The sequence below is a fragment of the Phodopus roborovskii genome, unplaced genomic scaffold (genome assembly GCF_943737965.1).
Source record: "Phodopus roborovskii unplaced genomic scaffold, PHOROB, whole genome shotgun sequence".
Lineage (NCBI taxonomy): Eukaryota > Metazoa > Chordata > Mammalia > Rodentia > Cricetidae > Phodopus > Phodopus roborovskii.
Window position 1 is genome coordinate 9,579,805 of NW_026126645.1, and position 15,530 is coordinate 9,595,334.

A 15,530-nucleotide genomic window follows, 5' to 3' on the forward strand; every position below is an offset into this window, starting at 1 on the left:
ATATAGCACTTTACACAGTCCCTTTACACAGCAGCAAGTCACTCACACACACACTTCACTCACATTCTGCCCAGGTCTATTTCCAGCAAATCTCTACGTAGCTCAACACAGCTTCTCACAGCCAAACTCTGAACAACTATATGTTCCATTTTCAGGGCCTGGCATATTCTCATAATACAAGATAAGTCACATAGTTTCTCTTAGGCTGAGGATGTCACATTGACTGTCCAGTGAGTGATGCTTGACCATGCACATAACAGAAAATGACATTGGAATTTAAGACTTAACAATAACAATTAATTAGCTGGACTTTGAGTAGTAGAGAGTACATGCAGTAAGTCCATTGATGCAGGGAGTTATGTCTACTAAAGTTGCTTCACACTCTGACCTTGAATCAGCGAAACAACGCCTGGGAAAATTACCTCATGTATTTGTCTCCATGGACAACCAGATATTCATCCTCCAGGGGCAATCAGCCTGCTTTGAATTTGTTCTGGGGTCTAAAATTAACTGTGTAAAAGACTGTCTTTGTAACTGAAAATTCTATGTGAGTCAAGTAATGTAAAATATCCTAGTATTATTTCCATTCATCAAAATTATACAATTAAGCAGAAATCATCTTCCTAACCATCTATACCCATATGTGTGCCCAATAAGTGTATAATGCACCACTAAATGGCTGTGGAAAGACCCCCACAGCTGTTCTTATTAGGGCAAGTAGTGACACCTGTGAAAGTTATGGACAGAAACAACCAGTCATTTACAGTCAGTAATCTCACAGTTTTGCAAGTGGGGCTTCCCAACAGGGAGTTATTCATCTGGGGGGGGTCAACTCGTTAGATACTAGTTGTCAGTGCTGTATATTCCCATAGCTTCTTGCAACCTGAAGCTCTTTGTACACTTACTGTAAGGCCCTGCATTGACCTCCGAGGCACCTTGAGCAAGTCTGAAGCTGTTGGCTGGAACATCTTGACCCAGAGTTGTTACTGGTACTCTGCCTAATTTGCTAATGCACATCTGCTGGGGAGGAACTAAGCCTGAGAACTTGCACACTTGACCCTTGATTATTTCCCACTGTGTGTGAGTCAGTGTATAAAACCACTCCTTCCTCTCAATAAATGGCATTCGGCATTCCTGTTGCATAAATGACCCGCTGTCTTGTCTTTTATTTAAATCTCTAGCCTTCGTCCGATTAGTGGAACAGATTGTAGCACAGGAGATACACACTTCCTAATGACAGCCCTGCAGGTGTCATAATCCTAAAGCTCATGTCAAAATTCCTGACCTATAGAACCCATGGCATAATTAATATGTGTTATTAAGCAACACATTTATGTTGGCATTGCTATAGAGAAATGAAAATGGCACACCTTCCATCAAAGCTAGGGACATATAACCCATGAATCAAAGTATCTGCTGTACTCCCAGAATCTCAGTTCCATTCTGTATGCCGATGTTTTCCCTAATTACAAGGATTCAGGACACAGGCATGACCTCATTCCTCCACCATTCACAGTTGGAGGTACTAAAACCAAGAAAGGACAAGTGTCCATAGGAGACAGAGCCAGTGACCTTACTAATTCAGAATTTTGGACAGAAATAGGGTTTGGGCTAATAACAATGGGGGATAATTTACAAAACATGGACCCATTAAACAACAACAACATCCACCTTGCTGTGGATGACTCCCAACATGCAGTGGAGAGGAGTCCTTCAAATTTCCTCTCAACAGAGATAATGGCGCCGGCTAAACAAGGGCAGGGGCACTTGTAAGAGTGGAAATAATATGTGAGCTTATCACCTTCCTCACATAGGGACATGCCTTCCATACACCAGGTAGCCACCAGTACTCATATCATAGCTGTGATTCTGAGAACACATCTTATGTTAAACTGGGGTCTGAGTTAGGAGTTCCACTGAAAAATGAAATCCCAAGGAAAACGTCACAAAATGTTTACTAAAGGCTTCCTCATTGCCTTTTCCCCCTTCTCCATTTCTTGAATGTTCCTACTGATGCCAACCCATAATCCAGCATAAGAGTCATCACATTAGGAGGGTGTCTATGAGACTACATTGCTTGGGGCAAATAGAGGCAGGACAAGTGATGCTGGGACTTTGGCCTCAGGAAAATCAATAATGAGAAAGACCCTTTCTCAATGTCATCATAGATAAGGGTTCAGCACTGATGAACCCTTATCAAAACAAGATGGCATCCGTGAAAGTAATCTTCCACATATGGCCAGATGATGGCATTTATTCTACATGATCTCTTGGTTAGTGGTTTTGGAAAAATTGAAAGATGTTTCTTTCCTCTTTGACATTTATCTCAAGCAGTAGAAAGCGTTGCTAGTTGCAACACTGGAAGTTGGGGTTCTGGAGAGAAACACACAAACTTATCTTTCTAAAATACAAAGCCAACAATGCTTGCTTCCACCTTGTCTTTCTCTCTTGGATCAAAAAGGCTTTAGCATCTCCTTACTCAAACCAACCAACCAAACAGGAAAAGCCTCAGAACAGTCTCACCTTGTTCTACACTCAGAGCCCAGAGTGACTGTCATATGCCCTTTATGTAAGTGATGACAGCATTTACAATTTTCGTGGAACAGGGGAAAGAGAAAGGTTGCTTATCAAACAAAATGATGCATCCGTGAAAGCCGTCTTCCACATGGTACCAGGTCACAGGGACCCCCTGGTCTTCCAAGCGCTTCTTGTAGAGCAAGGTGTCATCACGGAGGGGGTCATTCTCACAGCTCACCAGGAATGCCTGGGGAAGCTGTGCAATGGTCTTGTCATCTACTAGGAGAGGTGAAATGTCTGTATCCAAAACCTGTTTGGTTTCTAGATAGGCAGCCTCGTTGAAAGATCCTGGAGACTCAGGCAGGAGGCTTTTGCTCTTAAACCTTCTGGGGATGTTGTCAGAACTGAGCCATTTTCTGTACTTATTCCAGAAGTCCAAGGGAATACAAGTGCCACTAAATATGGCATCTTTCCAAGATAAGTCAATGTCCATGTATTTACACAGAGACATCATGATTATGTCTTTGGTGAGGAGTGGGACATTCTGGTTTTGCTGATGTGATGGCAATCGGAAATTGATGACCTGCATAGCTGGCGTAATAAGGACCTGAGCACAGATCTTGGGGAGGCTTGGGAAGCTGAGCAAGGCCTGGATGACAATGGCCAAAATACCACCTCCAATACTTTCTCCACAGACTACCACCCTGGAGGGGTCTACCCCATAGGTTCTGAGGCCCTTCATGAAGTAAATAGAGGCATTCAGGCAGTCCTTAGTAATAGACGGGTGGTGGTGGTCAGGAAGCTTGCGGTACCTAAGGAAAAATAACAAACACAACACAGTGATGTACACATGGGTCATTGGAGACCATTTGTACAGAATTCTCTGTAACGAGTACGGTTTTTCCGCCTGCTGCCCGGTCTTGTCCTGCTGCCATGCCAGCTCCAAATAATACACAGAGACTCTGTATTTGATATAATCCTGTTGGCCAGTTACTAGTTTCTTATTGGCTAGCTCTGCCTTAGTTATTAACCCATTTCTGCTGATCTATGTATTTCTCTTACCGGGGAGCCGGCGGCATACTGCTTTCTTCAGACTCTCCATCTTGACTCCTCCCTACTACTTCCTATTTCCTCCTTGTCTCCTAGTCCCTCCTATCTTCCTTTCCTATTGGCCAACAGTGCTTTATTATTAACCAGTATGAGAAACATATACAGAATGACATCTCCCATCATCTCCTCTTTTCTGTCTAAAATAACATGAAGGGTTTTAACCTTAACATAGCAAAATATATCACATAACAGTTATCAAATAATCACAGTTAACACTATTTAGTCCATTAACATTTAGCAAGATTTGAAGAAAATATTCCATCATCTATCCTATCTTTGTGTGTCTAAAGTAACTTATCTTTAATACTAAGGAAAACTATAACTATAACTATCTGTCTTCAACTCCTTCAAAGACCACAGAAGGATAATATATAAGCTCTAGAAATGACAGAGACATCTTGCCTTTTCAGTCACCCGAAGTTCTTCTGTAATCTTCCATCTTCAGCCCATAGGCCATAGTATGTCTGACAGACTCTCCAGTAAAGCAGAAAACTTTAAACTGTCTTCTTTATTGGCAGTTTGTCAGTCACTTTTTCTCCGTGTCCTGCATACTGTCTCGAAGACTCTTCCATGAAGCAGGATCTCTGTAGCAATGTCCATCTTGAATCAGGAGTCACTTTCCTGTGGGTCCTGCATGTCCAGTTTATACATCACAAAGTCAAACAGTCCAGACAAGAGCAGTATCTTGTCCAAATGGCTAGTCTTGCCATATTGGAAGCAAACTTCATAATGCATTTCTTCGATGTCCATCTTCCTTTCTGGTGCAGGTGGTATTGCCAAGAGCAATTATGTCTCACTGTCACAAAAACCCTAAACCACTTTAAATGCCATATTCTGTAGGTCTTTGAAAGGTTTGAAGAATTCCTATCTATCTCAAATACATCTCTGTGTATCTTGAAAAACCTAACTAACTTAACTCTAAGCTTTGACTATCATAGGTAATTATCAATAATCTGTACTACATTATATTTCTATATAAACACAATACCTAAACAAGAGGAGAAATACACATCTCACAAAATTGACATTAAATTGTATCAATAAATGAAAATCCATTCCAAAAGTAATCATATCAATACCATAATTCCTTTTTACCTTTAAAAATAATTGGCTGTGATCATTACCCATTTATAACCAAGTCCATTTAAATGAAAACAAACATTTATAAACAATGTTTGGGAATTTGGGCGTCGTTCTTTCCAAACTACTTCCTGCTGATAGGGGGCGCTGTCATGGGGATCCTAAGAAGATGCAGAAATCCTGGCTGTAGTCTGCAAGTCTGCCTTGTTTAAGCTGTTTTGAATGTTGGATCATCAGGAACTCTGTTTCAGGGGGTCTGGCTTGATCAAACCACATTAGTCTGGAAGGGATCCACAGCTTTTTATTTTCTGTGGAAACAAAAATAGAAATCCTTTTCCCCAGTAACTTGTCCTTAAACTTAAATGTTGGAGTCAAAGCATTTTTAAAATATATAAATTGAATTAATGCAGCAGCATTTTCTTTATCAGTTGTTATTTTCTCAGCAGTCAAACAATGTAGAGACAACACAATAGCATACAGTAACCAGATTCTCTCTGAGCTTGTCATCTTTACGTGCCTTTATTACTCTGTTTATTTTACTTTTATATTTTTATTTTTTGACATAGGGTTTCACTGTGTAACTCTTATCTGTCCTGGAATTTACTCTGTATACCAGGTTTACTTTGCAAATCACAGAGATCTGCTTGCCTCTGTCTCCATAGTGCTGGGATTAAAGGCGTGTGCTACAACACCCAGTTCCTCTTTGTCTCTTTAAAACCATTTTATTTTTCTCTCCCAAGCCTATGTATTTTTTTAAAACATACTGTAAACTTTTAGCACCTTTTCTTAATGTGAATCTATCTCTACTGTAAATCTTTATCTTTTTTTGGCCATGAGACTTTATCTGTTAAACAACAACATTGTTAAAATGAAAGTCATATCTGTGTCAGCAGCGGTTTACCAAAGATGGTGGTGGGTACTTTTACCGCCAGCATGGAAAGCTGTGTTCAAAGCCTTGGTCTGCGCTGCCACCCAGAAAGCATGCTGCCGGCTTGGAGATGTGGTCACTGCCATTGCCATCTCTCATACACACCAATAAATTGTTAGCAGAGTTATTTAAAAGCTGTGCGTTTTTTTTCCCCGCTTATTCAAAGTAAGGAATCTTCCCTTAAAGGAGCCACGCGAATATCTGCTTGTCTCTAGCAAAGAGTTCAACTGAGAAAAATGCTGCAGCAAGAAACCTTGCTTGTCTCTGTTCTTTTGTTTCTAAAACCCTTTTTTTTAAGCTTCTGTTCAATTTTAAGTGTATGTAAGTTCTTACTAGCCACGTTGGGCGCCATCTGTAATGTGTATGGTTTTTTCTGCCTGCCGCCGCCCGGTCTTGTCCTGCTGCTGCGCCAGCCCCAAATAATACACAGAGACTCTGTATTAGATATAATTCTGTTGGCCCTGTTACTTGTTTCTTATCGGCTAGCTCTGCCTTAATTATTAACCCATTTCTGCTGATCTATGTATTTCTCTTACCGGGAGCCGGCGGCATACTGCTTTCTTCAGACTCTCCATCTTGACTCCTCCCTACTACTTCCTATTTCCTCCTTGTCTCCTAGTCCCTCCTATCTTCCTTTCCTATTGGCCAACAGTGCTTTATTATTAACCAGTATGAGAAACATATACAGAATGACATCTCCCATCAATTCTCTACTCTCATAGGAAAAATAACCTGATTGAATCATCAGAATGACCCTAGCAAGTAAATATGGCTATCCTCATTTTTCCTCTATGGACACAAGGACCCTGCAACAGTCAGGGAGGTCAGAATTCTTCATTCCAACCCATATTTCGCTTTCCACAGATGAGTGAACCCCATGGAGGGTCAGGCAAGCTCAAAGCTGTTGCTTTAGGAAACAAGACAACCAGCAAAGACCCAGAGAAGGCAACTGGAGCTCTGGTGGTTCCACTGAGACAGGTTAAGGATTATGGTTCCGCTCGATATCTGGGGCATCCATTGAACATTTCCAAATCCATTGCTCTTAAAAATTTATATCAATGTCATATTAATAACATTGTTATTAACAACACCAGTTATTAAAATGTATTAATAACATAAGATCTTAATGCAAGTGTACCTTCTAATGTTTATTTCCCTATAAGTAAATAAAAGTATTAGGGGATGGAGCAATTGGACTTGATAATTTGAAGTTCTTAGACTCTTCACCAATATCCCGGCTGATTTGGCAGAAGAATTGCAGTAGGTCCAGAAGCAAGAAAGCATCATCTGGTGACAGCAATGGTGGTAGAGGCCCAGTGACCACTGGATACTGTGGCAGCGGAAGTCGCTGATCCTTGGAAGCAGGAGGAGCCATAACAACACAGAAAATGCAAAGTGGCCTTGACAGCTTCAGAGCTGAAGCTTAAAGAATGAAAGCAGAGAACAGAAGCAGAGGCACATCGGCAACAATTGCAGCAGGAGACAACAGCAGACAATAGAGGAGACGGTGGCAATGGTGACCGCAACCTGGGAAATGAAAACATCAGAAGCAGCAACCACTGCCTTAAGAGCCAAGGGTTTCGATACCTTAGCCTGGGAGCTAGAGCATAGGTGTTGTCAAAGTCTAGAGGCTCACAACTTCACAGATAGACACAGGAGCTGTTAGCATTCAACATCATTGGATTAAAGGTTCAATACCAGAAGCCTTCATAAGAACCCCAGAGGTGGCACTGCTGTGGCTCCTAGTTCTCTGTTGCTACCATTCACTTAGGAAGAAAAGGGCTATGAAGACATAAAGGATCAGTTGGTAATACACTGTCTCTGCGAGTTATTTGGGGCTGATGCAGCTCTGGGACCAGGCTGGTGAGAAAGTGCTCATAACACCACTCCCTGTCAGTAGAGATGCAGAGACTTCATTTAGAATCAAGGTACCTTGCTTCCAGGAAAGGAAGGACAGGAAGGGGAGAGAAAAGGAGGAAAGGAGCAGGACAAGGAAGAGTGGGTGACGAGGGGCTAAGGATGGAGGGAGGGTTGGGTAAGTGGGGAATGTACGGATAGGTGGCTGGGAGGTTCAGTAGCTTAGCTCATTGCAGCCCTCTGGCAGTCTCAAACCTCTCTCTAGCTGAGCATCTCCACTTGACATTCTAGCACAGCTTCTCTGCCTTGTGAGTCAGAACTCTGTAACTATGTGGAATCCACACTGAGGAACTCCCTTCAGGATTTCAGGGCAGGTGTTTGCACACTTCTCTGCAATTCTGTTCAGGGGATCTCGGAGATATAGGGCCCCATATTAGAAGCTCAGACACAGGTACACAGTCAGGAAGGAGGAGGTTTCTGGTGTAGTGGGATATTCACTTTGTCTCCTTCTGTGGCACTGACCACGCCCATTGGGGGTGGAGCCAGGGATGGAAGTGACCTGTGGAAGGAGGTCTGAGGAGGAGCCCAGGGACGCTATCTTGCTGGTGGGTTGTGGAGAGGAGAGCATCCAGTGGAACTTGCTGGTGTTCATCTGTCTAGGTTGTAAGTTATTTCTCCCTGAATAAACATCTATTCGGCCTATTTGTTTATCCTGATGCTTATTTAACTGCAATACTCTGGAGACATGGAATGATGTTACCCTCATCATGCCACCAGAGAGGAACAGAGATACCAAGTTATTTGCTCTAGTCTCCCAACTTCAATGTATATCTATCCTGGGTGATGTCAGGGTATGAGAGGGCCCCTGAAGTTGTAGCCATAGAAGCAGTAGAGTCTAAGAACAAGGCAGTTTTCAAATTCTCTCACTTAGTTTTTTAAACTGTGCTGTGGACTCTGTTCTCAATCTGTGAGTATCCCCCTGTGTTATCCATCCTTTCCAGGACCCCTCTATTTTCAAAATACTGGAATTGGGTCTTAAGCCATGCTTTACATTGATTCAAAGCGGTTTGTAGTTGGTGCACAGAGGAGTATTCTGTTGCTACAATGAACTCCAGAACCATCAGTCAGCAATAAGCATGACTTCAATTGTCCTTGACCATCAGTCAACCCTGATTACACTACTGTATACAAAGTAAACATCATTCTGCCAAATGAAGAGACATTTTGTGTTCAATATTTGTCATCTCTTTTGTTCTCCATTTTAAATTTCCTATGGGTCTCTTTGTGTCCTGGAAAGCATTGTTTTGACTTTCATTAACTCCACAAAAAGAATATAGAGGGTCGCTTCTGATATTACCCTACCTGGTGTGGCCTTCCTAGTTCTCTACTGTCTGGCTCTATATTGTTCCATGGGAAACTAGTACTCTGTAGTGTTGTGTTCCCTCTGTCACAGTTCCCCAGTATACTTCCCAGGAATTGATTTTTTTCTACACTTCTACTATTATGAAAGTGCTGTGGCTATGTTCGTGGGGACATGTATAAGGGGTCAGGACCCCTTTCTGTGGCCTAGAGTCACTAAATCTGTGCCCCACAATTCATCCTCACATAGATAAACCATCAACTGTCTCAGGCCACTCACCCTACTGATAGCACCACCGAATCTGTCTTCTGGGCCAGGCAGCTGCACAGGTTGTGGTAACTGTCTGTAAGAGGAACCCAGGTGTTAGGCAGTGTGACAAGAGCCCAGCACTTCTCAATTCAGTCACAGAAATAGCAGCTGTCATGGTAGACATGGTGACAAGGTCTTCACTATGTCCCTATTCTTGATTCCTCTGAGGTGATCTTGCCAGCTCTATCTGAATATCAAGATTTGGTTGGAACTATTATGGTTCATTTTCTATAGCATTGAATTTTATACAGTATGGATAAACTAGGGACTTAGAATGATTTGGTTAATCTGAAATAGACATCATTAAGGGTACATGTGTTTGCAGAGCCAGTCATGGAGTGCTGATAGGCTCATATATTTGCATTCATGATGAGGTTAACAATGACCAGATGAGATGTTTATACTAGCAGATGGTTCCATTAAGATTAGTGAATAGCTGATCATGGTCCAGAGACGTAGAATCTGTGTGATGTTGGGATGTATAAGTCTAGACATCTGCCCTGGTATGAATTTAGATATAAAGCTCATCTATTTCTTTTTATTTGTTTAGATTGCATCAGAGCTTTCTAAAAATGTTGCATTAATATGCAATATTACTTGTTTTGATGAGTGAGTTTCTGGAACCCTGTGTTTGGACCCTGAGGCCCAGGCTTCACTCACCTCACCCAGGCCCCAAAATTATTTCACAATACTTTTCCCCGGCTCAGAACTGTCTCCTCCCATCCTGTGGTCTAGACCTAAAATTTCACCATCTTGGAAAGATTGTCTGATTAGAAAAACCAAAGTGCTGTGACTCTGAATCACTCTCTGTTCCATCCCTGTGTTACCCACATCTGAAACCACCTCCTCATTTGTGTTCTCCCATGTGGTCTGGATTCCTCCTATGACGTACAGACTCCTAAGTTCTTTCTTGCCTTCCAGTGTGTCCCCCTATGCCTGGAGAGGGCCTGGGATTAAATGGATATTCAGTAAATATCTGCTGAGCCATTCCTGCTTACGATTTGGAGATATCATTATCCTGCAGCAGCAGATGACAGCTTGGGGAAGAAGGTCTTAGACGCTTATTACAATGAAGAGTGGACAATAACAGTGAAGCTCTGGATAAGGGTGGGTACCACAGGCAAGATACACTCATAGTTAACTTATGAATGAGAGAACACATCTTGGTAACATCTTCAGAACTGCTAAGGCAATCTCAATCACCAGAAGGTAGTAAGTAACCCTCATCCCAGGAGTGATGTCTTGTGAGTCTGATCAAGCACTAAGTACAGAAGAACAAGTGAGCAGCCCAAGATGCCTGCTGTGTTGAGAAGCTCACAGGCTTAAGCACAGTAAGCATAAGGGGAGACACAAGAAGCTCGGTAGGAGATGTGGTCAATGATTTGGGGGAGGCTGAAGTGCACTAATGACAGGCTTAGGTCCTTCTGGCAGGAAGAGATGGTTAAGCTGAAGGATGACAATTATATCAAGGAAGCAACTTGTGGATGCAGAGATGACGTAGTGATCAAGAATGGGTGGGGTTTTTTTTTAACAGAGTGATCTAGCTGAGCTGGGGGAAGCACATGGACTTGGGGTCTTTATGGTACAGATAAGACTAGCCAGTGCTGTGAGTGGGAAGGAAAGGAAGGTGTCACACTCATTACTCACTTCTGGGAGAGTCCCAGTAGACACTGCTGCTTGGACATGGACTAAGACTAATATCTTATATAGGAAACATTGCTATGAAGATTTCAACCCCACTGAATATTTTAATTTCCAAGGCCCCCAATCCACTCTCCCTCCCCCCACAAAAACCTTTCCAACTTCTACTTTCTTTGCTTCCTCTCCCACCCGACATGGAAGGTACTCACCCAGGCTACCACATATGGCTCCCCCTCCATGGCAGAAAATTATGCCTCGTCGGAGTTTGGAGGGCACTGCCTTGGGCTGGAAGAGTCTCACAGGAATTGTCCCAAAGTGCATGTTTGTCACCATCAAATTATGGTTCTTCTTTATGACTATTAAATCATGAAAAATCTGGATGAACCTGGGCATGGAGCAAATCCTCAGCTTCTCTAATATATTTCCCTGTAGGAGCGAAAAAGTAGAAGAAGGAGAATATGAAAAATATGATGATGATGATGACGATGATGATAATGATGATGGAGGAGGAGGGGGAAGAGGAGGAGGGGAAAGGGAGGAGTGAGGCTTAGGTAGCCATGTTGGCATTGCCACTACTTAGCATTACTAAAATGAGTTCATCATTTCTGTCCCGACTTCTGTTCACACAAGAGGCTCATGTATCTATAACTGGCTGTGGATTCTGCTTAAGGAGAATGTGGGTTTTCAGACTTTCTTCCCAAAACATTAAGATTAGATAATGATATAGTTGCGATTTGATTTTTTGTCTCAACCAAAATTCATGTTGAAATTTTATTGTCACTGTTGAAATGTTTTCTTTTTTCATCATACAAATAAATAGGTCAGTGGAAAAGAGCAGAAGACCCAAACATAACCCCACATGGTCACAGCTATCCAATTTCCAACAACGGTGATAAAAAAGAGAGACAAAGAAGACAAATGGCTCTGGGAAAATTGAATATCACCCACGTTGATGAATGGTCCTAGATCCTGATCTCACTGATCAATCAGTGCCAAATTGATCAAAGACAGTGTTGTAGGACCTGGAACTCTGGAAATAGTAGGAGAAACTGGGAGAAGCAATTCAAGATATGGTGTAGGTAAAGACTTCTTGCATAGTACTCCAGTCTCTCTGGAAATAAAACCAACTAATGATAAGATAAATGGGTAGTCAAGAAATTGAAAGGATCCCAAACACAAAGAAAAGTTTTAATTGAGTGAAGACAACCTATAGAATGGAAAATGAAAGTCTTTGCTGGTGATGACTCAGATGAAAGACTAAATATCTAGTGTATGTGTATGTGTACATATGTAGTGAGATATTCACTTTGTCCATACCTATGACACTGACCACGCCCATTGGGGGGTGGAGACAGGGGCTGATGTTACCAGGGCATAATAGGTCTGAAGAGGGGCCCCAGGAGCACTCTTTTGCTTGCAGCATAGGGACAGGAGAGCATCTGGAGGCATCCTTGGGACCAGGAACCTGTTGGTGTTCATCTGTCTATGTTGTAAGCTATTTCTCCCTGAATAAAGATCTATTTAGCCTATTTGTTTCTCCTGATCCTTATTAAACCATAATATGTATGTGTGTATATGTGTGTACATGTATGTGTGTACATACACATATATATGTGTACATACACAGATATCACTCCAAAAAACTAAAAAAATAAGAGATAAAACAACCCAGTCGGTAAGTGGGCTGATAAAATGAACAGTTCACAAAAGAGAAGGTACAAATGGCCAATAAACACATTCTCCTATTTTCTTTCTTGTTCTGCAACCTAGGGGAAAGAAGGTTTTATTTGGCTTACAGGTTACTGTTCATCATCAAGGGAAGCCAAGCCAGGAACTCAAGACATGTAGCTGGAGGCAGGGATTGAAACAGAAACCATGGAGGAAAACTGCTTACTGCCCCCCCCCATTGCTTGCTCAGCTACCTACTCAGGGATGGTCACACCCCAGTGGACTGGGTCATTTCACGTTTCTTAAAATACACGTCTTTGGTACTGGACCACCATGGGAAATTTTATAATATCAAAAAATAAAAGAAATGCTTTGACTCCAAAATTTAAGTTGAAGGACAAGTTACTGGGGAAAAGGATTTCTATTTTTGTTTCCACAGAAAATGAAAAGATGTGGATTCCTTCCAGACTAATGTGGTTTGATCACGCCAGACCACCTGAACAGAGTACAAGCTAATCCTACATTCAAAACAGCTGGACAAAACAGCCCTACAGACTACAGCCAGGATATCTGAATCTTCTTCGAATCCCCCCAAGACAGCGCCCCTTACCAGCAGGAAGTAGTTTAGAAAGAATGACGCCCAAATTCCCAAATATCGTGTATAAATGTTTGTTTTCATTTAATTGGACTTTGTTATATAAAATTAAATAAAGTAAAAAAAAATTAAAGAAATAAATTTATTTAAAAACATCTGTCTTTCAAGTGGTGATTAGATGGTGTCCACATGTATAGATGAAGGCCATGGTGGATGGAGCTAGAGAGTTACTTCAGGAAGAGGCTCCTAGGAGGTGAGTTCTTGGTTGAGAATATAGAAAGAGTTTGTGTCTGGAACAAAACCCATTAAATAATCAGAGTGTTACAGTTTTGTATGGACTTGGTTTCCCCAAGATAGATTTCACATTTCCCACATAGCTAGGTGTGATGCTCTAGAAGGGAAACACTACAGGTTGGGAAGAGTATGGCGTTTCTGCATAACTGTGCTATCCGAGGCCCTCATTTGCCATTTCAGGACTCTCAACTATCCTGTAATCCCATGTAGTAATTCCTTGGGCTTGAAACAACTTGACCTTTAGGGAAGTACTTGCAGATAAAAATGAATAAGGGGTTGAGGTCAGAAGCTTTCAATAATTGTATTGAACAAGGCTTGCTTATTCTGCTAGGTATGGTCCATTGAGGACAGCACAGGAACATACTACTGTTTTTTAATGTCACGTATTATTCCTTATCATATGCCAAATATTCCCTGCCATGAAGATGAAGACTCTGGTGTGCACAAAAGATAAGCCAAGGGCTTTCACAACCAGTGCGAGAAAAACAGAGAAGCTCATCGGGCAGCCTGGCTGTAGCTGCTTCTCACTCCTCTCCTACCCTGCTTTGTAGCTGCCCTTTGACATAAACACTTTTGAACTGTCTGGCTTCTACAGACCTTCAGCCAAAGTTGGGACATCAAGTTCATTCAAACTGCCTTCTTCCCACACAGGCCAAACTTTTCCTTCTGGATCTACTGTATCTGTGGGCATGCCCTTGTCCTTGTCCCCAACCAGCAAGAAAGGTAAATTGAGAGTCCAGCCACCCACTACAGCCATGCCAAAAGGCTGAATAAATGCATCATCACACTTTTGATCAGCAAAGAGCACCTGCCCTCTGATCGGAACTATGCTAAGAAATAGTCTACAGCTTCAAGGTTCACAACTATGCAACAAAACACCTATAAGCAAGTAAAAGGGAGGGCTGCTGCTGAAGGAGGCATCAGATCTCTTAGGCCATGGATCTATCACAAATAGAACCTGGGTGTGAACTTATTTTTCAGTCCTCAGCAAAGAATCTGGTAGATGAATAGTGATCCCTGCTTCCAATCCCAGCCAGCCCACAAGAGGTGGGAGCCAAAGAATAACCACTACCAAATCATGAGACCCTTATCTCAAAAAATTAAAAAGAAGAGCTGGGGGGGTATAGCTAAGTGCAGAGAGTGCTGACCTAGCATGCATGAAGTCCTGGTTTGAGCCTCAGAACGGCATAAACCAAGCATGATAGTGTACACCACTGACCACAGCACTTGGCTTGGGGTCGGGGGTGGGGACAGTGGGTCAATGGGAGCCTCAGACCTTTGCTTCATAGTGAATTCAAGGCCGTCCCAAGTTCAAGGAAGATACTGTCTTTTTTTTTTTTTTAAGTAAGAACACAGGCAAGAGGCAGGCAGGAAGGGAGATAAAGAGAAAAAGGAAGAGAAGGGAAGAGGGCGAGATAGAGACAAGCACAATGTTTCTTCATTTCTAAGATACAACAATGTAGTTACTTCAGTCATGGGGGAATGTAGGGAGGGGCTAATAAAAGAAGAAAGGCAAGGCACACAGATGAACCCTGTTTTTTATATAAATCTATATTTTATGATTTTACCAATAAAGACTCGGGAGTCAGAGGCTAGGGTGAAAATCTGCTCTCTCAGAGAGGTCGAGGAGCAACTATCTGACCTCCCTCCTTTCCCAGAATCTCAGAAATAGAGTTATTTTTCATCATTACAATCCAAAAGGGACCACCAACTCTAAGCCCTCTCTTCTACTTCCTGTGTATTTTTCTACCCATCTTCTGGACTCCCTCTTTAATCTTTATGGCTACTTCCTGTCAACCAGTTGCTGGCTGGACCTCTTGGCCTTAGGTTTTTGTTCAGTTAATGCAATCTCAGGGTTCACAGTGTGATCAAATATCCCACAACAGAACCCTGAAAAGTGTGGTTCCCCCAAGAATAGACTCACCATAGCAATAACGTACAGCATCACACAATGTAGAAACCTGAACTTGACTGGATGCTGCAAGGAAGAGGGGATTTTCACATTGAGAAAGTGCTGAACAACAGCCCATATGAAGACTCCCAGGTTAAAGGTAGACAGGCTTACTAGCAGCAACAGCCACAGGACAGTCATGGTCCCAAGGCCCCAAGAAACTTCTGTCTGAGGCCTTGAGAGGCTGCTGTCCCAAAGGTCTTCCTTGGGAACAACTGGC

At 42.3% G+C, this 15,530-nt stretch overlaps 1 protein-coding gene across 1 annotated transcript; it reads right to left on the reverse strand.

Moving 5' to 3' along the window:
• Positions 1 to 2,548: 2,548 nt before the first annotated feature.
• Positions 2,549 to 15,451, reverse strand: LOC127213206 (arylacetamide deacetylase-like 4). Its single transcript, XM_051173512.1, has 4 exons — positions 15,284 to 15,451; positions 11,012 to 11,228; positions 9,132 to 9,195; positions 2,549 to 3,329 (listed from the first exon to the last, which is right to left on the reverse strand). Exons 1-4 carry the CDS (start codon positions 15,449 to 15,451, stop codon positions 2,555 to 2,557), a joined length of 1,224 nt encoding a protein of 407 aa, XP_051029469.1. The 3' UTR covers positions 2,549 to 2,554.
• Between the last annotated feature and the right edge of the window lie 79 nt (positions 15,452 to 15,530).

What these genes read in the sequence shown, in the direction of transcription:
- LOC127213206 (XM_051173512.1), bottom strand. Translation starts at nt 15,451, where the DNA reads ATGACTGTCCTGTGGCTGTTGCTGCTAGTAAGCCTGTCTACCTTTAAC. An exon ending in AGCCATATGTGGTAGCCTGG is followed by an intron (nt 9,196 to 11,011) that starts GTGAGTACCTTC and finishes TTCCTCTTACAG; the next exon opens with ACAGTTACCACAACCTGTGC. An exon ending in TCGGTGGTGCTATCAGTAGG is followed by an intron (nt 3,330 to 9,131) that starts GTGAGTGGCCTG and finishes ATTTTTCCTTAG; the next exon opens with GTACCGCAAGCTTCCTGACC.